At 36.7% G+C, this 27,848-nt stretch overlaps 1 protein-coding gene across 1 annotated transcript; it reads left to right on the top strand.

The window, feature by feature from the left end:
- Window positions 1–8,704: 8,704 nt before the first annotated feature.
- On the top strand, window positions 8,705–26,936 carry rgs5a (regulator of G protein signaling 5a). Its single transcript, XM_065264523.2, has 5 exons — window positions 8,705–8,857; window positions 9,904–10,017; window positions 14,479–14,540; window positions 20,607–20,773; window positions 23,768–26,936. The coding sequence occupies exons 1-5, from the start codon at window positions 8,814–8,816 to the stop codon at window positions 23,927–23,929; spliced, it is 549 nt and encodes a 182-aa protein (XP_065120595.1). The 5' UTR covers window positions 8,705–8,813; the 3' UTR covers window positions 23,930–26,936.
- The last annotated feature ends 912 nt before the right edge of the window (window positions 26,937–27,848 follow it).

The raw sequence follows: 27,848 nt of genomic DNA, 5'->3' as shown, positions 1-27,848 counted from the left end.
TACAGATGATTCAGAATGCAGCGGCAAGAGTGGTCTTCAATGAGCCAAAGAGGGTGCACGTCACTCCTCTCTTTGTCAAGTTACACTGGCTTCCTATAGCAGCCCGCATAAAATTTAAGGCTTTGCTCCTGGCCTTTAAAACCACCACTGGGTCAGCACCCCCTTACCTTCGCTTGATTATAGAGCCTTATGTACCCTCTCGATCACTGCGCTCTGCCACCGAGCGACGGCTTGTGGTACCATCTCAAAAAGGGAAGAAAACACTAACGCGTACCTTCTCAGGAACTGTCCCACAACTGTGGAATGATCTGCCGGTCGTGACACGATCAGCTGACACTGTAGCTGTCTTTAAGACTCGGCTAAAAACCCATCTCTTCCACCATTACCTAACTTCCTAATTACAGATTTACTATCTTTATTTAGTTACCCTTCTCTTTATCTCTCTCTATTTACCTTCCTCTTTATCTAAAAAATTACTAACATACCCTTGGCTATGTATATTGTGTTGGACTTGATGAGACTATTTCCAGTGCACTTATGTATTGCTGTTCTTATGTTGCCATAATTGCTTCTATTGTTTACCTCACTTGTAAGTCGCTTTGGACAAAAGCGTCTGCTAAATGACTAAATGTAAATGTATGTAAATGTGTCACTCATCTCTTTCAAAAGAGGCATTTATATATCTAGTTGTTATAAAGAAATGAGTAACGTCCACTACAGTAACTGACGAGAGACGGATGACGTGAACTTTCCAGCTTCATTCTCATTGATAGTCGCTCCCGAATGTCGCTCATAATTTGCATAAAGTTAAACATTTCTCAACTTTGTCGTGCGGCTGGACACGCCCATCCAGCCGTCAACGGTCACTGTCGCTCGTGTCGCCGGATGCCGCAGAGCTTCCATTGAAATCAATGACATCGCGTCGCTCTGCTACTGCTAGTCGCTTATAATGTGAATGTACCTTTAATGAGCCTGAAGGTTACTTCTTTGGTTCTCACTGAGGTGCTTTTGAGCAAGGCACCTTTTACCCATTTGCTTCCAAAGGTGCTAAAGTGAATGGCTGCCCAGTATGTATACTGCATTATAAGTACAAAGATGTACCTTTTAAAAGGGTATGTCGCAGTGACTGCTTTGTACCTTTATTTCAATAAACAAGGTGTGTGTGTGTGTTCACTACTCACTGGGATGGGTTAAATGCAGGTCACGTTTAAAGTACACTTTTAAAAAAATGCAGCATGATGTTAAAACAACTTTGTTTTACAAGTCAACAACTTTGTAAAATACATGTAAAATAATTTTTTGGTGTCCCCTAAGTATATATGTAAAGTTCAAGCTCAAAATATCATATGGATAATTTATTACAGCATGTTAAAATTGCCACTTTGTAGGTGTGAGCAACAACATGTCGTTTTTGGGCGTGTCCTTTAAAATGCAAATGAGCTGATCTCTGCACTAAATGGCAGTGCCGTGGTTGGATAGTCCAGATTAAGGAACGGTATTATCCCCTTCTGACATCACAAGGGGAGCTGAATTTCAATGACCTGTTTTTCACATGCTTGCAGAAAATGATTTCATCAAAACTAAGTTACTGGGTTGTTTTTGCACATTTTCTAGATTGATAAAAGCACTGGGGACCCAATCATAGCACTTAAACATAGAAAAAGTCAGATTTTCATGTTATATCCCCTTTAAAGTAACATAAAAATTATGTGAATTCTTCAAAAGCCCCTTCCGCTGGTTGGATATTAAAAGACTTGTCAGAGCATTATCTGAAAGTCTAAACAAAACTTTTACATTTGCCCAAAAAAACAATGATTAGGTGATAATGGTTTGCTAAATTTGTGCCGGGTAAACTGCCAAAAACAGTTTGGCAAGCAATTATATTAAAATGGGTTTACTTTCCTGAAGGCAGAGTAATTGTTATAAACATGGCTTGAATAAAAATTGTTGGACATACATGGTATCTGAACATACATTGATATGGGCTTCAGACAAAGACAGAGCCCGTATATGGTGTTTTGATCTATAAAATGATTACCTAAAAAATAACTGTTTTTTTTCTTAAACCCCAGATGTTTTAGATTGCTCTAAACAACCAAAATAACTATCAGAATGTTTATAATTACATTGTACTCAATGAACTTGCAGTGCTGTACCATAACACACGTTGTAGTGCATGTAACCTAATTTTCATCCTGCTCGTTTTTATTGTAATTTTAGATCTTTAAACACTATTTTGTAATAGGCAATCTGAAATATGCACCCTACAGTTACACAATCTAAGTGGATTTTCCTTTCCATCATTCTGTGTACTTCTTATTCCGTTATGTCGGTCTTCTTGGATTTCATAATAAACATTAAACAGACAGTCAAAACGGCACACTTGTGTCCTTCGCAATAGACTACCATTAGCTTTAGTGGCTCACCGGAAGTCATAAACCGGAAAGCTCAAAGAAGACTGCACCCACATTTACGTCAAGAAACAGGTGGATAGGAGAATCACATTGGCCAGCATGTTTATCACTACAAAACAGAAGTTTGGTTTACCTTTCCTCTGCATCCGGGACTGAAGAGAGAGCCTTTTTTTACTTCACCAGTCCCTGACAGAGTACAAAACACTTATTTTCTGAGTACAATGCACTTAGCCAGTGGAAAGTGTTGTCAACACTTGAAAGGGCGTAACACAAGTTCTTTCCTTAACATTTGTACCTTAGGCATACAAACCCTTTCCCTACAAACTGCTCCATGTTACAGTTATAAATACAGCTGCCAACACATTTTACCTATAGTGACCCCTACCTTTGCATTATTCAGCATAGCAAATGTATTTTATATGTATATCTATCTGTATGTCATATTTGATATACAGTATCTGTATATCTGAAAAACATGTGGGGCCCTATCTTGCACCCAGCGCAATTGACTTTGTCAGTGACGCATGTATCATTCGTATTTTGCACCGGCGCACAGCGGGTTTTTCCGTCTACAGACGCACGTCGGCAAACTAGGGAATGAACTTGCACTCCCTGGGCGGTTCAGCGCAAAAAAGGATGCGTGTTCCGGCGCAAACCATCCCTGATGCTATTTTGCAGTTTAAAAAAACAATTGTGCCACTGTCCAGAAAAAACTACTTTGCTTATCTAATCTACACAGATGCAACAGTTATTTTTGCAAATCATAAATTGTTACAATAAAAAATATTAACACATGAGATAAGGGGAATCATTGTGGTGAGAATGGTGATAGTTTTTATTTATTTTGTGTGGCTGCGTTAAAAAATTATCATGCAAATAATGATTAAAATATTTTCTTACGTTTGTTGTGTGGCTGTATTACGTTTATTTTATGTAAATAATAATTAAAATGTTTTCATAAGAAACCTTAATGTATGTGAACTTGATTTGTAAGAGTACTTTGGGGTTGGACTGCCTGCATTTCTTGGCTTTCAGCGGTGAGGGTGGACGCAGCGATGTCCTCTGCTGGCGTCAGGTCCTGTCTAGAGGCAGATCTACCTCCCGTTACACGGCGTGCCCGATTTATGCTGGCAAGCTTGGGATTCCCCCGTCTCCTGACATCATTGTAGCGCTTGCGGCGCAACGTCCTGGACAAGCCTGCTGATACAATTGTGGCTATTTCCTTCCACGCCGGTTTAACCGACGCTGATTTGGGCAGGTTTCTCATATCCCCATACAAAACAACTTCTCTGTCTTTTACTGCTTTAATAAGAACGTCGGTCTCCTCGGCTGTGAACCGCTCCTGGCGTGCGCCTGGTAAATCCGTCATAATAATAGCAACCCGCCATGGAACTTGCGCCCTTGCGTTTAAAGGGAATGTTGGATGACGTTCTGATTGTTTTTTTTTACGTTATGCCCAAACCACACCTATGAATAACCACCTACTTCAGACCAACCCCTGATTGATTTGCGCCTGGCGCAAGAGTTATTTCTCCCGCCGGGAAAATAGCAACAGCGCCCAAGATCCGCCCACAAACTCACTTGCGCTTTGCGCTTCGCACTTGCGTTTCAGATTGTTAAAATAGGGCCCGTTATGTGATAACACAAACCATGTCGATTTGGATTTTCGTGTGAATCCCATGTGAAACCTATTGGGTCATATGTGAAATGTTCAAAAAACATAAAAATATTCACATAAAAATATTCCTTAACATTTTCACATTTTGGTGTTTTTGCACATGTATTATTTATTTGGACATGTGATTACATAAAATAATGTATTTTCTTGTAAGGAACTGTTTATATAAAAAATATAAAGCAAAATAAACACAACATTAGTAGTTACATTATTCAGTTGGAAATATGGCTCATAGCATATAGTTTATGTATGTTTAATGCAAAATCTTACCATACCTTACATCCGGTGGTTTGTTTTATTAAGCAAATAATGATGGCTTGGTTTTACAAGACCTAAAGCAATGAAAACACAGACAATGAATTCAAACATGTGTTATGTCCCTGTGGTCCAACACAGTTACAGAATCTGGTAAAACATTGTCCTAAATGACAGTTAGTTATACTACACATGCTTGTTATTGTTTCACATTAGCATAAACCTTCTGTGTCTATAAAAAACTAACAATCACACCACTAATGTTTCACCACAGTCCAGATAACAACAACAGCCGTCACTTGAAAGAAAATCTTGAGGCAACCCTTGATTAGAATTGAGTTGTTTTTTAACATTTTGCGTCTTGTTTTTATTATTACTACTTTTTTACTGAGCCTTGACTGTTCTAGGAAATCCACATAATTGGAAGTTTGTTTTGTTGTCTGCAGAAAGTCAAAACTGTGTCTACATTTTCCATGCATGTTCCCATTATTTTTCTGTTTGGCAATCAGCGAGAAACATTTCACACACCAGGATGTCATTTACATTTAGGCATTTAGCATACACTTTTATCCAAAGCGAGTTGCAACAGCGAGGAAAACAATAGCAATTTATCTTAGAGAGGAAATACTAGGAAGTCCTTTACAACAAAGTTTCAACAGTTCTATACTTAAAGTCGCCATGAAACGGAAGTAGCGATTGCCTTATTTTCCCCGTGGTGACGTATATCCGAATGAAACGGCTTTTGAGATGAAATAAGGCAGGGCTGGATTTGAATTTGTCCATCGAGATCTGATTGGATCGTTTGAAGTTGGGTCGTGTTGCTAATTGCTAATCACTGCGATCTTCTCCCGGACCCCGCCCACCTGCCATACTTTTGACCGGAAGTGAAGAGAGATCGTTTTGAGGAGGGGAGGAGATTTGCATTTTTGATTAAAGATTATGAGCACACACGAATTTTTAAAAAATAATGAAGCTCACAGATAAGTCATTTGTTAATAATACCACACTATTAAAAATACATATATAGTTTTTCATTTCAATTTCATTGCGACTTTAAATGTAATTGGGGGGAGGGGGTCTATCAATGCAGAAGAATGTGTAAGATCATTTTTGCTGATGGTGATTTTAAATAGCAGAACTTTTGGTTGATATACGGTAATATCGTAGTCTATTATTATTAGTTTGTTTGTTTTGTAGTTTAAAAAAATATTCAAGGATTATGAATTACATTTCACAACGTTTACTTAACAATTGTTAAAGCATTTTCATTTATAGGCGGTTTCAGCAGCATCAATGTAAACAAACAGTTTTTGTGAACTAAACACAACTTCCGGTAGACGTCCACCTAGAATCAATAACAACAGAGTCCTTTTACAATAGTTTATTTCTGATAACAAGGGAAATAAATGACAAGTTCATATATCTAAGGCATATCAACTATTACACTGAGCTAACATTACTGTGTAAAATTAATGTGCAATGTTAGCTACAGGTCCTTGAATTTTTGCCTGGCTGCCAAACCTCTCCGCACAGTTGTGATTCATACTCGTCAAAACAATGAAAAAGGTTTTTGTTTCAGAGACCAGTTTATCCACACGGCAGACTGATAAATAAATACAGGCAGGAAGTTATCGCTTCTGGGGTGTAACTGCGACATTTGTGCCATGAAACCATCTATATTTTTATATTTTTGCTCACTCTATGATAATTTTAGTAAGTTTTGCTACAGAATAAAACTGTATTTTGTTTTACAGAAAAAGACCTTAAATTTAACAGTTAAACCATGAAAATACGATTTATTGCAGTAAAATTTACAATAAAGTGTATTATTTTATATGGGTCAATGATGAATAAGGATTTTTAATTATAATAATCTCTTGCAGTTATTTAAACATTCAGAATGTTGTGTACACATAAATTCATATTACATTTTTATATATAAAGTTATTTTAGTGATTATCCTGTTAATTAAGAGAGAACAGGAAAATGCAATATTTAAAAAAAACATATTGCTTTATTTTCTATATTAATGGTCATTATATGAATGAATAACATTTAGAAAATGTATTTTTTTAGAATTAGGCTAATGCAAGTTAATATAATCATCGATATTGACATTGTTATCAGCAGATATCAGTCTGAAATATTGGTAGGTGTGGAAATTTTAATTTTGATGCATCTCTAGTTTTTATAAGTAATCATCTCATAAGATTGTTCTGTTATTTCAGAGTTGCTTGTAAATGTCTTATTTGTCTTATTTTCCCTGTTTATCACATAAAACTTGATAAAAATGTTTTTTTTACCATTTACTTAAAGGAAAACAACATCGTTTTTTAATATTTTACTATGTTCTTACCTCAACTTATATAAATTAATACATACCTATCTTTAATCAATGCGTGCACTTCATCTTTGTATAGCGCGTCGTGAATGTGTAAGCATTTAGCCTAGCCCCATTCATTCCTTAGGATCCAAACAGGGATGAATCTAGAAGCCACCAAACACGTCCATGTTTTCCCCATTTAAAGACTGTTACATAGTTACGAGAACTATATTGTACTGTATGGCGGAAGAGCACTTAGTTTGCAGCACTTCAACCTCGGGCGCAGTAATATTGACGAAAATTTGAGCGAGAGGGGAAGTAGTCAGGAGTGATGATGTTACTGTGTGCCAAGGTCAAAGTGCTGCAAACTAAGTGCTCTTCTGCCATACAATATAGTTCACATTTTTGATCCTCTTAAAAAAATCGCCACGTTTTATTTTGTGCCACCATACTTACTTGTGTAACTACTCATGTAACAGTCTTTAAATAGGGAAAACAGGAATGTGTTTGGTGGCTTCTAAATTCATCCCTGTTTGGAGCCATAGGAATGAATGGGGCTAGGCTAAATGCTTACACATTCACAACGCACTGTACAAAGATTAAGTGCACACATTGATGGAAAAAAGATAGGTATGTATTAGCCCATGTCTCACGAAATTACGTACCTATAGTCACAAAAAAATTTTTGATTCTTTTTAGTGATACCGTCACGAATTTCCGCATTTTTTCGTAGTCGTATCACGAATTTCTGTTTATTTGTCATTTTTCCTATTTTCTTACTATTTTCGCTTTGGTTTTAGGTTTACATAAAATGACATCCTTACCCAAACCCAACTCTAACCCTAACGCCAGGCGACAATGGTTTAAAATTTAGAAATTAAAAAAAAAAATCAGAATAAAGTATAAAGCAATACTTAAAGTGACATCCTAATGCAAACACCAAATCTAACGAAGCGAAAATGGTTTGAAAATAGGAAAAAGCAGTTGAGTAACCAATACGTGAAACATAAACAGAAATAACACGGAAATTCGTGAAGGTATCACGAAAAAGAAAAAAAAAATTGACTATAGGTACATCATTTTGTGAGACTGTGTAGGTATTAATTTGTCTTAGTTGAGGTAAGAACATAGTAAAATATTGAAAAACTGTGGTGTTTACCCTTAAGCATATTTCGTTGTTCACTATTGTTAAAAATCTATGTAAAGAAATTAATAAGTAATACATTTTATACAAAAACTAGATTTTAAAACTATTTTATTAAATTTCACAGAATGTTTGAAAACCAACATTTTATAAATATTTGTACAACAAAGCCAATTGTCAAAGCTCAGAACGGTTCTTCTTTAATATACTGTTTATAAAACATCCCAGGGTAATACTTCAATAAGCTGGTTGATCAAAGGCCAACACTGCATGTTTGCAAATTCTAGGCAAAGGGTGACTACTTTGAAGTTTTCCCAATTGTTACATTTGTGTTTCCCTAGTTTTGATGAGTTTATTATTATTCTTAAATAAGGAAAAGCAAAAATAAACACTAAACCTTTAAACAGTTGTGTTGCGTAACCATACTCAATAAGAAACTTTACATTTGCCAGACACTTTTATCCAAAGCGACTAATAGTGCATTACAAGGTATACTTCTTTATTCAGTATGTGTGTTTGTTGGGTTCGAACCCATGACTGTTTGTGCTGCTTATGCAATGCTCTACCACCAAGCTATACAGAAGCACTATCAGATTCGTGTGAATATATAAAAAAAATAAACAATATGTCCAAATACTGCATTATACTAAACAGCCTTTATTTACAAAAAACAGCTTCTCGGGTCGGGTGTCCTAACGGTAATTTCATTTGTCTGACTAAATAGATATGGATCTAAACACTGTGCAGTGATGTTTCAGCTGCTTTGCTTTGCCAGGTCTCAAGTGTTTTTTCTGGTGTTGATCCTCTCCAGAGCTCTATCTGCTTCCATTGTAATTGCAAGGAGGAACTCGATTGGCTCTTGAGTTGTTGGCTTCGGGCCAGCGGGCTTCCTTCATATAATAGAGGGGTGCAGGAAGACAACCTCTAGAAGAGAGAGAAAGAAACATCTCATGCTAGTGGACTGCAAACTCTGTAAAGCTATACTGAACAGCTCAGAACATGTGTAAGGGATTAGCAGCCCTGCCCCAGACATGTCTGGAAAGGTAAGCACTTTGGAAGATGGCATCATGGATTATATTGTTAATATTATATACATTTTTGTCAGTCAGTTATTTCATACTTTTGTCTTTACGATTTAGTGCTTGCATGTGGAATCTGAAACATTCTAGTTGTGTATACATTAGGGTATATTTGCAAATGTATGGATGAGGTTTATCTGTTATCTATATGACAGATCATTGATCATTGCATGTGTAAAACAGGAACTTTATTTATTTTGGACATTGCAGAATTTTGCTGCCTTGCCAACCCAAAGAGAAATTGTATAACAAAAATGGTTGTATAACTATAGTAATTTTACAATATAGCATTTTCTTTCTGTTATTTTATTGTTCACTTAGATTACACTTACTTCCCAGTAGACTGAATAAAAAATGTTCCCAAGTCTTGACTATGAATACCTTAAATAAATTAAAGGTCTTCCAATAGACAAGCTACGTTTCCTTCGCTTTTCACAACACGATTGGGAGTTGAATTGCGGTAAGTGCATTTTAAGGACATATATTTAGGACATTGCTTGGGTTTTGTGCTTTTGGCTGATTCACAACAGAAACATATGTTTATCACTGTTGTGGCCATGATTTTGATTTGGATATAAATTAAGTTGCCCAAGGCCTTTAGAATTCCTGGGAAGTCTGTAGTAGTACATAGTAAGTTGTTTTTTCGGCTGGTTTTAGCAATAGATCTGTTATGTGACTTACGTCATTGAACCCGCAGTCATCTGTTGGGAATTTGCATTTTTGTCCCAAAACTTAAAAAATGTTGTTGGATTTGTTCTTAGACTGGACTTTAGTTACTTTGGCTATGGGAGGCGAAAATGGTGCTGCATTTTCCCATATGCCAGACTATAATACAGTTATGATCATAACAAAGCTGGTCAATGAAGAATACATGTTTCCTTAGCTTAAACTAAAACAAAATTAAATAAATCAAATGATCATTCAATCCAGTGAAGGTTATAAATGTGGTTATGTCCCAATTTCTTATTTATGATGCAAATTTATGGACATCTGAATCATGTTTTCTTCAGGGCTAAGGAGATCAAGACTAAATTGGGAACTCTGCTTCAGAAGCCAGAGAATTCCATCGACCTTATCATCCCCTACCAAGAAAAGCCTGAGAAGAAACCGGAGAAGCTTCAAAAGTGAGTTCCTCTTGGCTTCCTTCACTTTTCCTCTGGCTCTCTTTTTATTTTTTTCTCTCTACATCTTTATCACTGATGACTGCAGATCTGCACGTGTCTTGTCTCATATCCAAGACTGAAGGGAAGCTTTAATACTTATTTTAAATATAACTTAAAAATGCAATATTGTATATAAACCTTTAAATAAAGGTGAAAGAAAGTGGTCTTCCCAGCGAGGCCATACAAGAACCTTTTTTAGTTCCCCAAAAAACCATTCAGCCAAAGGTTCCTAATAGAACCACTTTATTTATTACCCTTAATAGTGTAAAGACCCATTCTTCAATACAAAGATCTTTTTGTGAAACATTCTTTAAATTTTTTTTATAGAATTTTACAGACAAAAAAAGTTCTTCGACAGCATTGTGTAACATGTTTTTTTTTTATGAGTGTACTTTTTGTTGTTTGCAAATCCAGTCTACGTGTACTGTAGTTTATAGGGTGATTTGCAATAAAGTGAGACACTGCCTAATAAGGTCTAATGTTTTGTAGGTCCCCAAAAAATACATAAATCCCAGTAAAACTATGCAGACCCGGCGCCAGACAAAAATTCACGGACGGGCATTTCATTTTTTCAGGGGCGGCACAAATTATGAGATCAACCTCACTGCAATGCATAATATCATTAATTCTGAATTTAATGGACAAAAAAACAAGGAAGAACTGACATACCTCTCCGTTAACGTAATACAAGAAGTCGTAAAGATTGGACCTAGCCTACTGAAGCAGTCTAAAAACACACGTCGCAGCGCTCGACATCAACGCTTGTCCGCTTATCAGGGAAAAGTGGATTTTTTTAAAAGGCCAAGTGAAAGAGAATTTTACTTGCTCGACTGGAAGTAGCAATAACAATCAGCAAAACGCGATAATGATTCTGCATCCTTTAGTCTCAATGACCACCAAAGTGCAAAATGTAATTACGCTAAACAAATGAAAGCAGCAAACAGTGTGTTAACAAAGTGAGTTAAACTCTGTTAACATACTGCGGTAAAAATGTGGAGTTTTTAATAACAATATAAAATAGAAATAGTTAAAGGGGACAGAGAATGAAAAAACATTTTTACCTTGTCTTTGTTGAATAATGGTAGTCTACCCACATTCACGAACATACAAAAAGTGTTAGACATGCTAAACATCTCAGTCTCATAGCAATTCCTCTTTTAGAAATGTCAGCCAGAAAACGGCCCAATCTGAAAAACTGATGCTTATGACATCACAGGCATCTAACTGCCCCTCCACTTTAAAATAATTGGCTACATTTTTTGAGTGGCAGCAAAGTCAGCCAATCAGTAATGAGATTGCAAGTTAAGCCAGTAGGGGGAGCCAAATAGGTGCAAAACCACTTGTTTAAAATCCCCAACCCTAATAGAGCTATCTGAGAGAGGTTTTTAGGAAGCTTCTAAGGCATTACAGACCCAAACAAAAACTTTTTTGTCTACATGTCACATCACAGAACAAGGATAAATACCCCGTTCAATCATTCTATGCCACCTTTAAGTAGCATTACATCATGGATGAAAATTTACAGATTTCATATGACAGTTCACTAAACATGTAATTAATATTTAGTCACTTACATTTTAGACGCAATGTTGACTGTTTTTGTTGTTTCAGCAGCGAAAATAGTTAAAAGACCACAGCAGAACCATAACGTGTCAGTATCACTGTCACACGACTCAACCGTGTCTTAACGTTAAGTGGTGGCGCTATGCTTAGCAAACAACCATTTCCACGCTCACTATCGACAAACCAATCAAATACGTTTAGATACTTTTTTTCATATATGTATATATATATATATATATATATATATATATATATATATATATATATATATATATACAAAACAATAACTTTTGATAAAGGTAAAGTTAGCCTATTGATAAAAAAGTGCAAACAAGCAAGGACTGTTGGTTGGTTGGACATGGAGCTGGTCAAAAGGTGAAGGGAGACCGCAGGCTCGTCCAGGGCGGGCACTAGTGACTCACAGGGCGGGCCCGGCCCCCCAATGCCCCCCTTGGGGCCGGGACTGAAACTATGGCATCACAAAAATAAAAATATCTCATGACCTCTTAAATGCCAAGGATGGAGCAATCATTAAATTAGATGCACATTTCACAGAACTCTGAAATTCAAAGAATGTCCCACATTAGGCCAATTCAGTATATATATGCAACCGATTCAATTTTTCTGTAGGTCTGACCTTCCGATACCGATTTTTGCCTAATCCGTTTTACGAAAACGATGATCGTATGGGTTTATTTATTTAGTTTTTGTGGTTATGGTGCCATTTAGAGGTCTAACTGGTTAGCGTTAAATGCCTGTGGTCCATAATAAAGACTGGGGGCGTGTTTGACATCGTGTTGCACTGCCCTGACCGAATGGTGTACCATGATTCAAAAGCAAACAAAGAAGTCCGCTCCCATAGTGGTCCACATCTCACATATCAGTCTTGATACAACATACAACGTGCATCTATTTGCACAACATGCAAGACTTAAAGTTATGTATAGGAGAAAGTTTACCTCCTGTTGTGGCTGCGCACCATCATTACAACACGCTTTATAACACGTCCAGTCAAAGCACAAGGATTCGTAACATTAATAAGCAGATTTAAGTATTTTGCTATAATTTAAGCGATTAGCTGCTTTCACCTCTTCTCAGTCATGATAATTTAATATGAGATGATAACGCATTGAACTTGTGACGGCACTGTACATTTTTACCTGATGGATGGTATTTTCATCTTACCAAAGTGAAGCTAAAAAATCACTGCGTCTTTTTGAAACCAAAGTGCTTCAGTGTAATTACGGTGCAAATTGTGGGGCGGTTCAAGTCGGGGTCTTTGTCAAATGGGTCACGTTTTCAGGTACGAAATTACACTATGGCTGCTATTGGATAACGTTCGGGTGCTGCTTCGACTGCGAATGTGCACGTAGCTGTGAAGTTGCTGCTTGCAACAAAAGGACCGGCTCGAAATCGGAATGTCTTGAGACTGACCAGCCGTTTACAAATATGTGAGGAAAAATAGCAAATGAATTAATTTACGTACATACAATTTCACCTAGCATTCCCAGGTTTGGAAAAAAGCTTATTTTGGATCCTGTGCATAAGGAAAACGCTAAAATATATTGGAGAAGAAGTGAGAAGATGGATGGAAATTGAGAAAGGCCATCTTAGCATGCAATAGAATGTGCAAAGGGATTGTTTATAATAAAAGTTGTTTCCAAATTGACTATAAAAATATTTTCAGACCACTTCAGCTCACTTTATCTTACGTAATGCCTTATGCAAGAGTCTTTTATGGGAATCAGAGCACTCTTGTTAAAGATAAGGGTACATTCGATGGATAAGACACAGCAGACTTTAATTCAGTTATAAAGTTAAGTTGTGAAACCTTTTATTTTATTATTTTTACCTAAGATTTAGAAATGAACAGTTTTGAACGGTTCATTTACACATTGTCTATTTATTACAATGTGCAGTTATGCATTTGGCCGATGCTTTTATCCAAAGCAACTTACAGTGCATTACAAGGTATACATTTGTTATCAATTCGACATTTTGTTTATACATCATGTGATTTTTGTGTCAAGTGTTGTTTAAGTGTTAAAAACACAATCCAGTGCAAGCTGGTGACTTAAAGGGACACTCCACTTTTTTTGAAAATATGCTCATTTTCCAGCTCCCTTAGAGTTAAACATTTAATTTTTACCGTTTTGGAATCTATTCAGCTGATCTCCGGGTCTGGCGTTAGCACTTTTAGCACAGCTAAACATAATCCATTGAATCTGATTAGACCATTAGCATCACCCTCAAAAATAACCAAAGAGTTTCGATATTTTTCCTATTTAAAACTTGACTCTTCTGTAGTTACATTGTGTACTAAGACCGACGGAAACTTAAAAGTTGCGATTTTCTAGGCAGATATGGCTAGGAACTAAACTGTCATTCTGGCGTAATAATCAAGGACTTTGCTGCCGTAAAATGGCTGCAGGAAGCGCAATGATATTACATAGTTCCTGAAAATACTATATATATAACCAAAAGAGCAAAATATCATTGCTCTTTGGTTATATCGAAACTCTTTGGTTATTTTTTGCGTGATGCTAATGGTCTAATCAGATTCTATGGATTATGCTAAGCTATGCTAAAAGTGGTACCGCCAGAACCAGAGATCAGCTGGATGGATTCCAAAACGGTAAAAATCAAATGTTTAACTCTAAGGGAGCTGGAAAATAAGCTTTTTTTAAGTGGATTCAGTACATTTCTGAATGATTCTCAAATCCCAAACTCAACCAAAATCTGAGATCACCAAATTTAAAATAGGTCCTTATCAACAGCAAAGATTTTTCATGGAAACAACGTGTTGGCTCTGGTGCCTCAGAAGAAAGTTAATTCAAGAACCCTGTTTGTTTTGATCAGGCCCGCACCTGAAGAAGCTGCTCAGTGGCGCGAGTCCCTCGATAAGGTCCTCTCCAACAGCTGTGAGTATATGATGTTAATCTTAATGGCCATTTGGTTGCATTTTGCGTCTTGAATGTTCTTTCAGGCATGACCGCTGATTGGAAGGCTCCGTTGATCGGCCGGGTCTGTAAAAACACATTTAATACTTTGTTTATATCTGCTGGCTTGGAATCTCATAGAAATCTGTGAAAGTGCCCCGGTGCACTTGATTTGGTATGCGTAAACTGCTTGTGCTTTAGCGGGTAGATTAACTTTCAGATGATGCATATCTGACAGAATGTTTTTTAACAGTAGTTTAGATCCATAAAAAGAAGTGAACTTCTCGTACTAAGCCCTAAAATAAACTGTGTTGAAATGTGGGGACACACAAAAAGCTTTGTTATTGAAGACCTCTCATACTGTAGACACAATGGTTTTCATACCAAGACAGTAATATTTACTCAGATGTTCCCCAAACCTAACACTCATTGGTAGATTTAAAGCAAAAACACTGTTAAACTGATTTAGTAGTTTTTATTTCAAATAATAAAAGACACAGTTTTCTCCTAATTTGGTTTTTTAATGTTTTCATGATGTTTCATCTGTTTGTAAAGTCAGAAGAAAATATTAACCCTCACAATAACAGTAAAATCCAGGGCCCGGTTCCCCAAAACGTTCTTATCGCTAAGTAGTTCTTAACCTATTCCTTAACCTCTCTCTTAACTCTATGGCACGATTCCCAAAACGTTCGTACGCTAAGTATATCTTCTGTAAGTCACACTTTCGTAAGGTTGGTCTGGACCATTCGTAAGCTCTCTCTTAGCGTTGTTTGAGCGCAAAACGCTATCGCCGCTGTCTTTAGAAATCAGCGCAGCGCAGTACAAGTCAAAAACTATGGTATGCTGACAATGATTTTATGTTATGGACATTTTTAAGACTTATAATAAAATATGTTTGCAATGGATACAGGACTATTTATGCAGTTGACTTTATTTGGTATCAGAACTAATGAATCAAAGACGGCGCCGGTGTTTGTTCCTCATTGAAATCTGTTCCCTCTATGTTTATAGCGTTTACATCACGTTACATTCATAATTTATTTAGAAAGATTAAAGATTTCAATTGGTTATACTAAAAAGCAATAATATCATGTATTCTATTATACAATTTATTAAATATTTCATATTTGACAGTTTTATGTCTTTTAACATATAGCCTGTCATTTTCTTCTTTTCTCTACTGTTTGTTTTAAAACTGTTATGTTTCCAAACATAATAAATATATATTATACATATAATATGATTCAAACTGTAAAAATAATTGACTTACAATCAAGAACAGTCAAGATACATTTCATAAATGCACACATATACATCTCAGTAGCCATTAAAACTTTCAATGTATATAAATAATAAACGTATAATGTGATAAAAATGCTATAAAATACTACACTAAAGGGAAACATAGGGGAAACAGACTTCCACACAACACCGGCCGCGTAACTGTTAAGTCCATGCCAATTTATTTATTCGTCAACCCTTAAACCTTTTGACATTTTGCCTGACGAGGCTAAATAAAAAAATCGCCTTCCAAGACAACTCATTATGGAGCTGCTAGATCTTCTCAGACCATATTCTCTACCTAGGTTGCTTTTTATTGAAAACATTAATGGTAAGCAATAGCCTACCGCATTAAACAGAAATACTGCAATCAATTCTGATTGTTAAGTACCTTAACAGTCGTATAAAAGTGTATTACATATTTTTTTTTAAGTCAAAACCCATGCCAAGAAGCGGCACAAGTGGCACAACGGGATAAGGAGGGTGGATAAATAGCGAGGGATACCCGGTTCGTCTACCCGTATTTCTGACAATTTGATCATTTAATTAATAGTCTATATTTTACGGATAACTAAACTATGTTAAAATAAATGTGACTGGAATAATTTGAGTAATGTTCCATTTGTATAGAACGTGTTGTCTTTCTTAACGCCGTAATGAACCTTCACGTGAAGTGGAAAATCGATCCCTGAAAGATCGATCGCAAATAATTCAGCACTTTCACTCGGGACAGCGACATTGTAACGTCGTACTTAGAGGCAGCGTGTTAAGAAGCTTCCTAAGAGACACTTCGGGGAACACACTTAGGAACACAAACAACTTTGGTAAGATATATCTTTTTGAGTCTTCTTAGCACGCTAAGAGTGAACGTTATCGGGGAACCGGGCCCTGATCTGTACACACAAATACATCCCACATACAGATAATCCAGGGTTATGTTTAAGTAAATAAATATGCAAGAATATCTAATCTTAAAATCTATGTACAAATTCATCTAATTGAACTTTCAATAAATTTAAAGGCTAAATCTAAGTTTGTCATCCAGATCATTAAAATACAACTGAAGTCATCTTTAATTCCTAATGAAAATATAATAATAAAACATCTGTAGTAGTATTATAATTGGATTTTTATAATTGGCTTTGGAACTAACATTCTTGTGAGATCAGGATGAATAAAGCATATATATATATATATATAATGAAACAAAATGGTTTAAAAGATGCTTTGTCTACACTATCAGAAAAAATGGTCCCTAGCTGTCATTGGGCCAGTGCACTTTCAAAAAATGCACATTTACACCTAAAGAGTTTGTTGTTAGTACCTATTGGTACCAAAATGTATAATTTACCTAAATGGTACATATTAGGACCTTTTGGAAATGGTTATAGATTGAGGCCATTTTTTGACAATTTTGTCTGATAGTGTACAGTACACAGAAAGCCCTTATTAAAATTGTATTATGTTGTTCCATATTATAGAAAAAAATACATACAATACATGCCTTACTAAAAACATTACTTGCATTTTGAGGCAATACAAAGGGCACTGATGTATTTTAAGATATGTCAGTGCAAGTTGTTTTCAGTTTGGACAGCTCTTACATTTATTTTAGTCTAGGACTAGACTAATCACTGTCTGGGAAACCGCCCCACTGGGAATTGTTTGGAGGATTAACTTAAAGTGCCAGTCAGGTCCAATTTCTAAGCTTCCTAATATGGTTAAGGATTCCCCAGCAACAGGTTTGAATGCATGCAAAGAAAAAACACTCAAAATATAAATTTAATATAACCCCATTTCTCAGAGATCACCAAATCTACAAAGCCGTTCAAAGATGCCTTAACCCCACCTTTCGGTAACCTACTTTGCTCTGATTGGTCAACTGAGACAGTCTTCGAACAGTCCAACAATAGTGCAACATGCATTGACCTAGTGCTAACGTGACTTACTGACAAGACATTAGCGTCACATCATTCATCATTAATCCAAGTAATACAATCGTCGACAGACACTAACAATTTTTACATTCATGTAAGCAAGTATGACAGCTAAACAATAACTGCAACATGTGTTAGCCAGACATTAAGAGAAAACCGACATCAATACACATCCTTCATCAATAATCCAAGCAATAAAAACGACGACAGACACATTTTTACACATATGTAAGCTAACCGGCAAAACAGTAGCTTATCTGCAACATGCGTTGCTAGCGTGACTTACTGATAAGACATTATAAGGGTCCATTCGATAGATTAGACATAGCCGACATTAAATCAGTTATAAAGTTGTGAAACCTTTGTAAGAAAAAGAATAAGCTGAACCAAGATTTAGAAATGAACAGTTTTGAACGGTTCATTTACACATAGGGCCCTATTTTAACGATCTGAAACGCAAGTGCGAAGCCCAATGCGCAAGTGACTTTGTGGGCGGATCTTGGGCGCTGTTGCTATTTTCCCGGCGGGAGAAATAACTCTTCCGCCAGGCGCAAATCAATAAGAGGTTGGTCTGAAGTAGGTTCATTATTCATAAGTGTGGTTTGGGCGTAACGTCAAATAAACCAATCAGAACGCTATCCAACATTCCCTTTAAACGCAAGGGCGCAAGTTCCATGGCGGGTTGCTATTATTATGACGGATTTACCAGGCGCACGCCAGGAGCGGTTCACAGCCTAGGAGACCGACGTTCTTGTAAGAGCAGTCAAAGACAGAGAAGTTGTTTTGTATGGGGATAGGAGAAACCCGCCCAAATCAGCGTAGGTTAAACAGGCGTGAGAGGAAATAGCCACACAATAAATAAAAACTATCACCACAATGCTCACCACTATGATTCCCCTTATCTCATGTGTTAATATTTTTTATTGTAACAATTTATGATTTGCAAAAATAACTGTTGCATCTGTGTAGATTAGATAAGCAAATTGTGTGCGCGTTGTGCACGCTATACATTATGGTCAAGCATGCGCCCTTAAAATAGCATAATGAACCACGCGCAACGCGCCACTGACTTTAGACTAGTTTTTTTTGGTCAGTGGCGCAATTGTTTTTTGAAACTGCAAAATAGCATCAGGGATGGTTTGCGCCGCAACACGCCTCCTTTTTTGCGCTGAACCGCCCAGGGAGCGCAAGTTCATTCCCTAGTTTGCCGACGTGCGTCTGTGGAGGGAAAAACCCGCTGTGCGCCGGTGCAAAATACGAATTATACATGCGTCACTGACAAAGTCAATTGCGCTGGGTGCAAGATAGGGCCCATAGTCTATTTATTACAATGTGCAGTTGTGCATTTGGCAGATGCTTTTATCTCACTTGAAAAAGTAATATTAACCACTGATTCTTCACATCTTCATCCTTTGGTAGTGAAAACAACACAAAGTTGCCTTTACAGCTCAAAAAACAGTGTCTTCTCGACATGATGTTAACACACTAACCAGCGGAAGTGTCTGTGGGCAGGTCAGGGTTTTCGTTTCTCGAAGACAAGATTACTCGTAGGCAGAGATTATGCAAAGTATTGCCTTCAAACTTAACAGGCGGGATTTTCGAAAAAATAATATCACCCGAAAACCCAGTTCAGAGTCGACTCCGTACTTTAGAAGCCAATATTTTTTTTAATTTTGCACTTTTTGGTTTAACTATTTTGCACATTGTTTACATTGATGGACAGCTACATGACACACTGAAATACAAGTAATTTTTGATATTGGATCAGTCTGGCACTTTAAAGGGACACTCCACTTTTTTTAAATAGACTCATTTTCCAGGCAATATTAGGCAGCGTCCCAAAAATAGTCCCCTTCGTTACATTCAATAGCAGAGCATTATTTTGGGGCACTGCGTAATATCATTGCGCCACCTGCAGCCATGTTACAGCAGCAAAGTCCTTGATTATTACGCCGGAATGAGAGTATAGTTCCTAGCCATATCTGCCTAGAAAATCACATCTTTTTATTTTCTGTTGGTCTTAGTACACGATTTAATTACAGAAGAGTCAAGTTTTAAATAGGAAAAATATTGAAACTATTTGGTTATTTTTGAGCGAGATGCTAATGGTCTAATCGGATTCAATGGATTATGCTAAGCTATGCTAAAAGTGATACAGCCGGACCCGGAGATCGGCTGAATGAATTTAAAAACTGTAAAAATCAAGTGTTTAACTCTAGGGGAGCTCGAAAATGGGAATATTTTCAAAAAAGTGGAGTGTCCCTTTAAGTTCATCTCTGCTAAAGCACCACCTGTATAACTGAGTGGTTTTTAATCACTTCATTGCGTGCTTTCTTTGGAATACCTTTAAAAAATGCTGTGTTGGGTCAAAAAGGGACAAACCAATCTGTTTGGTTAAATTAACCCAGACATTTTTTATATTCGATGCAACAATAGGTGAAAACAACCCAGCAGGTTCAATTACATCCCAGCGGGATGAAAATATCCCAGGAGTTTTTAGAGTGTACATTTTACCCAAACTGTATATTGGATGACAACAGTTAGGAAACAAATGCTAAAATAAGTCAATATAGTCAGTAATTCAAAAAATTGATCCTTGTAATGCACAGAGCTAAAACAGGTGCCACTTGAATGTTTGATCCTGCATTGTGAGCTGCATTGTGGAGAGATTACATTAAGGACTGTGTGCCCTAGGCAACATTAATGTCTGGATAAGGAGCTGGTGGGGCAGGGGTCTACAGCGGAAGCTTGTCGGCTGCACACTAGTTCAAACACAAAGCTGTACACGCAGCCTCTCCAATGGTTTTTCTTCCATTTTTTTATTCCTTAGATGGCCTGGCCACCTTCAAGTGCTTCCTGAGATCTGAGTTCAGCGATGAAAATATTGAGTTCTGGGAGGCTTGTGAGGATTTCAAAAAGACCAAGAGTCCACTGAAAATGGCCACCAAAGCTAAGAAGATTTATGAGGACTTCATTCAGACCGGTGGGCCTAAAGAGGTTTGTTTGCTTTTTAAAAGATTTTTTCAAGTGGTAATCGTACTCAAGTTCCACGAAACACAGTGAAGCATCGCATTTCAAAAGCAGCCCTTACTCAAACCTCCCACTCATGAACTGTGAATATATACTTAATAACGTTTGTTTAGATCTTTGTATAAACGCTGAGGTCCACAGTTTTCCCCTCTGAAGCTCCCCAAGGAGCTATAAACAGACTTACTGTAACAGTAATGGAATAACTACAAGTTTTAAGGGAAATGAACTTTGATTCAAACACAATGACCATCAAAACATAGTGAAAGGTTATAAGAGAGTTCACATAAATAAAACCATGACATAACAGCATTTCTTCAGAAATTTGTCACGAATGTTAAACGTAGTTTTCGAGTCGGTTTTTACTGGAGTATCTTGGAGATTGTGACAGTTCTTAGGAAGCATGTACACCAAAGCTTTAAACATAGCTGAAAATGCCAGGCTGTGGGCGCTTGCGCTTTGGTTGCTGTGATACTGCTGGTTTGTTTATTGAACGATTGAACGATGCGTCAATTGGTTGTTGGTTGTGGTATTTGTCCCTCCCCATTTCCACAGTGATTGGACGGCCGAGTGAAAAGTGACTTTGACGAACTGAGCGTTTCACTCAAAGTTGAACATTTTTCAAGTTTGGGTGCTCAATTGCCAGTTGTTGGCGTTTTTGGAAAGCATGACGCTTCCATTGGAAACAATTGAAAACATATGCAGTAAACGCCTTGGTGTACGTGTCCCTTAGCGTGCTAACACACAGGCACAGGCTAGGTCGGCCCAAATGAGCTTTCGGTCTGAGTACGGTTCGTTTGGGTCCGTGTGAACACAACAGCCGTACTCTGGTGCGCACTAAACTGCCGCTCCGAGATCGCTCTAAACAGGTGGTCTCGGAGAGGCTGTCACCGAACTCTGGTCTGTGGTGTGAACACTGCTCGACCTCAGGCTGAACCAAATACAGGAAGTTCCCCACATGTTTGAGCCACTGGGCTTCAGTCGTGACGTGAGCCGGTTGTTATATTGTGGGTAAACAACAAACTGGGAAATCTGGGTCCGTTGCAGAGATTCACTGTCTCCTGGAGATTTGAGCTGATGATTTCATAAAGGCAAAGCTGTCCTCCACACACACAAATAGTGACATTTATGGGATTTTTAGAAAACGGCTCTGTGAGAAGGGCTTTAACATTTGCGCAATTTTGCGTTATAGAAAATAAAACTTTGCAAAGACGTCCATTGTTTATCTTCATATCTTGCTAGCTTCGCTCTGGGGGTAAGCGGTGTCAGAGACCAATGACAGAGCTGACCGTTATCACATGGTGTACGGTGCGGTGTTTCGAGTACAGTAAAACAACATATGTGAACACGCACTAACTGATAATTATACAATGGAATTTGGTGCGCTCCGAGGCCGCACCACGGCGCACACCAACATGTGTGAAAGCACCCTTAGGCTAAAAAACTTGAAAAGGTTTAGTCAAAAACTTTAGGACATTTTTAAGTTAAGGCTACTAAAGGTAGTTCACGTAACTCACCTAACCAAAAAAGTTGTACTGCTTAATGTCTTTTAGTTTCTCTACAAAAAAAATTATTTGGTACATATTACTGCATCTTTCAGTTGAAGTGCCCACAAGAGGCACCAGAGGCGCTTGTTTTTTTCTCCATTTTGATGCCGGTTGATTCAAGGTTACAAAGCAGTAAATACTGACCATAACTGGCATATATTTTTTCAGTTCATGCTTGTGTGGCTGTGGGGGATAAAGGACAAAAACAAACACCTCTAGTGGACATTCCATCAAAATATGCAGTAATATGTACCTGGAGCAATGTGATAAATGAGTCATTATATGCTTTAAAGGTGACATATTATGCCCATTTAACAAGATGTAATATAAGTCTCCGCTGTGCGTAGAATGTGACTGTGAAGTTTGAGCTTAAAATAACACACAGATTATTTGTGTTAGCATTATATTTGGGTAGTTTTCATGTCTGTACCTTTAAATCCAAGTTGTTAAAAATAAATCTCGTTCCTGTGAATACAGTCTGAGACAATAGTTAGCCACATAAGCATTACAATGTGCTAATACACACATTTAGAAAAGCTTTTGGGTCAAATGAAACAGTCAGTCAGTGGCCTTGGGCGGGCTTTGTTTTTGTGATTTCACAAAACAGCATGTCTAATGAGACTGAATTGGTTTACTGTAGATTAAAAAAAGTAGAGGATCATTTTTTTTATTGTGGGGTTGTTGTGTCTGCCAATAAGCATTTATGTCCAAACATCTTTTAAAAGTGGATTTTGTATAATAGGTGCCCTTTGATGTAACTTATCAAATGAAGTTAAGCAATTACAACTTGTTTTTATTTATAATATATAGCAACTCATCACTAGATACAATTTGAAATAGTAGCGACATGTTTTATAGAGAAACCAAACATTGGTCAAATAACTGTTCAAACAGTTTGGCTTTAATGCATATTAACTTATACACACATAAATACACATAGAAGCAGCGCAGTGTGATGACCTTAACACACATACCTCGATCATGAATGATGAAAATAAACAACTATCTTTCATTAAAATCTGACAATATTTTTACAGTTAAAAATAGAGAGAGAGAGAGAGAGAGAGAGAGAGAGAGAGAGAGAGAGAGAGAGAGAGAGAGAGAGAGAGAGAGAGAGAGAGAGAGAGAGAGAGAGAGAGATGTCCATATGACATCTGTTTAATTGGCTTTATCACTCTTTTTCATGCATGTTGAAGCAGCAGGTATTCTGGAAGATTGACATCTCCACAGACCACCTAGAGCTCTCAGACACTGCCAAAATGTGTTACTTATTAAACTGAGTGTCCAATTTATACCCCCAGAAAACTTAAAATGTGTGTAAGAAAAGGTAAAAGTCAATTTGTGTCCTTTCTTTCAAAGAAAGAAAGAAAGAAAAGATGAATGACATGACATTTCTTATTTCTAATATCATTTTCAGGTGAACATCGACCATTTCACCAAAGACGTGACTCTGAGAAATCTGGTTGATCTTACACCTGCTGCCTTTGATCTGGCTCAGAGCCGAATCTACAGCCTGATGGAGAAAGACTCCTTTGGTCGGTTCCTGAGATCTGAACAGTATCAAGAACTCATCAAGTAAACCGATTGACCAGCTGCAGGGAGACACAAACAGAAGACCAAACATTAATTTGAAGTCTTTAATATGTTGTTTAAGACAAATGGCAATTATCTGAACTTCAGTTAGCATTACTATAAGTATTTATTTGATCGAATTGGATACTAATGCTAAGTGTTGCATTAGTCTCCCTGCAGCTGATGTTGAAAAGATGTTAACATAAATTGCTAATGCATTGAATGTCAAAGCGAATTTAATAAAAGAAACTTATGATCCGGGATTAAGAGACAATACATGTCACTCCTCGTGAAAGAATGATTTGTGAGATTTGTCATTAGCAGCAAAAAAATATTAATAAGGACATAAAATTGTGTATAAATGTCCTATCGTGTGTAGTTCTACTTTACTGACCCCTATAGACTAAATAAAACTTTAAGACTATACCCCACTTTTATGTATTTTCTGGTAAGTGCAGAAGTGCCTTGAATACTTCTGATGACTATGTTCCAGTTTGTATATCCAAACAAGTGCCATATTTATCTGAAAACGAGGGAAAGGGCTGAGGAATGGGAAAGGAAAAGTGTGGGTTTTTCTTGGAAATGTCTGTGTTAATATTAAAACGCCCAAATGGTAAACAGAAAGATAAACAACTTGAGAAATAACCCACTAAGTATAGAAAGCTTAACTATATGTCAATGTGACATGTTGGAATACTGCAGTGTCTGGGAACTTGTTGTTTGGTTACCGCTATTGAAAGTTGCTAAGATGGGAAGATCAAGTGGGGGGAAATCTCTTTAAAGCACTGGGCAAATATTCAGTTTCTTTTTATTCTAAAGACAATGTTTATTCCCATGCCTGTATTTAAAAGCAGTTATATTACATAATAGAAATCCAACACGTGTTTTTGGCATTTAACCAGAATATCCAGCCTGATCTCACGAGAAATCGTACATATTTTAAGAGTTGGCTAATTTGTATCAATTCATACGAAATTAATTGTGCAAAATCGCACGATTCTCATGAAAAAACAACAAAAACGAAACCAATCCCCCAACCCTGCACCTAACCCCAACGTCACAGGGGTCAAGGCAGATCGTACTAAAATGTACGAATGTGGTCGTATGAATTAATACGAATTAGCAAATTTTCGTAAAATATGTACAAATTCTCGTGAGATAGCTTTTAAATATCATAACAATATATACACCTCATGAATGATATTTACTATTAAGTCTAAACAAAAAGATCTTACTTGTTATTGAAAGTCTTACTGCAGTTAAGATTTGAGGAGTTCAGATACAAAACCCTCTAAGTGCATCTGACATGTTATCTTGTAAATGAGCATTTTTTTATGTTTAGGTTTAGATACAAAGGTTATTACTCAATAACTGAAATGTCACAAATTATTTCACTGTCAAATTTTACTGCAGAACCCTCTAAGTGCATGCAAGGTTTTTTGCAAAAACATCCACTTAAAAAAACAAAGACATAGGAAACAATTACAAAAACACTAAATATGCAACTAGAAACAGATGCATGAAAGTCAATATTTAAAAAAAACTGAACCACACATTAGAGGGCGTCTATGTCACTGCTGCGTCCCAATTCGCCTAGCGCTAAAAGTATGTGTTGGAAAAGTACCTACTTTTAAGTGCAGAACGAAAAAGTATACACTTTGGGAAATACTAACGCGAAACTGGACGACTCAAGCATTTTTTCATTCATTATTTAATTTGTTAGTTCTAGCGCAACTAAAAGTTATGGGTAATATCAGGCATCCATGGATCTACACTTTAAATTTTCACCTTAAACAGACCATCCAGGAACTTTATGGATACTCATTTTAACATACTATGCTTTTGGACATACAAATTCTAATTTCAAATACTATTTAGGAGGATAGTATGCAGATTGGGATGCAGGGCAACATTTGGGTTGTATTCAGGTTCAAGTAGGCTACTCACAAGGGACACCAGTATAAATGTGGTCCATGGTTGTTTTGCGCAAAATTGTTAACATAATTAATCTGTTGTGCACTTAGAGGACTTTGCTAAAAAAAATGTGGCATTTAGCAGATTCTGCCAGAATCAGTATGACATTTCTGAATAGCCTGAGGCCAGGATTAAGTGAATTTGAAAGTATTTGATCAACGTATAATACGTGCCAAGAGCATTCAGTTATTATCGTTATCTCATATATCACAAGGGTGGCATTTAGCGGTGGCATCTGAGCTCCTCATTTACTATTTTGCTTTAGGCATGTGCAGCTATTACAGTAGATTGCATTCATAAGTTTACATATGACATAACAAACATATGTAAGTCACAAGTGTGGTTTATCAGTATACCATTGCATGTTTTGATGATTTCAGATTTTAAAAGTATGTTTCACCAGACACAAACAGCATTGCATGTATATTTACAGTTATATTATAATGTGTATGTGACTAAACATAAATAAGCAGTTGTAGGTGCCTCCCGATGTCCTTACTGATGGCCCACTAACAGAATTTCCGTAGTTCACTGCAGGACAGGATAAGATTAATATGGCGATCAATGATTGGACATCACTAACATAACCTTTAGAACTGAAATAGACAAAAACAAAATGATTTTTATGTTTTTTTTAAATATGCATATGAATAACAAACAGGATCTTTTTGTAATTGGTCATCTTTTCTTTGGGGCAAACTTTTAACCATACAATTGAAGTTGATACTGAATACTGTATGAAAAAATGTTTCGGAAAATGTCAAAATTGTCAGTAAGGACTGACAGGGTACCTTGCTTCTACAAGAAATCTGCATAAGACTACAGTACAGTATATGCATGTATGTTTGTAGTTGCTCATATAAAATCCATAATCACATTAAAGTTCTGAAAATTAATTTATTTTCTATATGTACTGTACATATCAACTGTTTACAACTATTTTTTTTATTTATTCAAGAATGCTTGTCTGATTATTTGATCCACTGGTTAAAAAGTAAGAAGAGCGTGTCCTTTCTAATTCATAAAAAGAGAAAATTGTGCGCCGTGAATTTGTCAATTTCTTTGCCAATTAATTGAACAAAAGAGCTTTAAGTTTTCTTTCCTCTTTAACATGATCAAAGTTATGAATCATGATGGGATTGTTCACACATTGATGACATTCTGACAAGCATGGAATTTATATTACTGGGTCAATATTTGAATCTTTAAAATGCTAAAGCACTCACTCATGCCAGATTCATTCACAGAGGAGCTCTGTATGGGGAATTAAAGATAAAATATATGAGAGAGAGAGAGCAAGAGAAAGAGAGAGAGAGAGAGAGAGAGAGAGAGAGAGAGAGAGAGAGAGAGAGCAGATTAACAATGGGAAATTTCCAAAGTAAACAAGTGTCGGAGGCAAAGATGTTCACATTCATTACCATTCTCACTTCCTTGAAATACACGTTGTACCCGTCAGTGTGGGTCAGGATCTCTGTGCATCGACAGAGCTGAAAAGACATTCTTGCAACTATGACCACGCCACACGCAGCACCTTTTCCTAAATGCCAACCAAAAGAGCATCTGCATTCTGCTTTGGTGATGCTGAGCTGACCTGCTGTCTGAACAAAGTCATGCGTCATTACATTTGTTTTGTTTGGACTGCTTTTGGAGTGGTTAGAAAACTAATTTGATTTAAGTAGGAATAAAAACATCCAGTTAATCTCTGCCCAAAGATAAACTATGGTTTAGGATTAAACTGATATGATAAAAACTAGAAATAATTATTATTTGAATTCAAGTGTGTAAAACAAATAAAAAAGATATATTTAAATATGTCTGATTTATACACAAATATTCTTACACAGTAAAAAGTAATTAACTTGTTGCCTTAAATTTTGAGTTAATTGAACTTAAAATATTAGTTGACACAACAATTTTACATTTGATTTAACTTTTTTTGAGTAAACATTTTT

The sequence above is a fragment of the Paramisgurnus dabryanus genome, chromosome 7, assembly GCF_030506205.2.
Source record: "Paramisgurnus dabryanus chromosome 7, PD_genome_1.1, whole genome shotgun sequence".
NCBI lineage: Eukaryota > Metazoa > Chordata > Actinopteri > Cypriniformes > Cobitidae > Paramisgurnus > Paramisgurnus dabryanus.
This window is presented reverse-complemented; position numbering and strand designations above follow the sequence as displayed.

Bases quoted from the DNA above. Each gene is read 5' to 3' on its own strand.
- rgs5a (XM_065264523.2), top strand. From the start codon at position 8,814: ATGTGTAAGGGATTAGCAGCCCTGCCCCAGACATGTCTGGAAAG. The intron at 10,018-14,478 runs GTGAGTTCCTCT...TGTTTTGATCAG, and splicing joins AAACCGGAGAAGCTTCAAAA to GCCCGCACCTGAAGAAGCTG. The intron at 14,541-20,606 runs GTGAGTATATGA...TTTATTCCTTAG, and splicing joins TAAGGTCCTCTCCAACAGCT to ATGGCCTGGCCACCTTCAAG.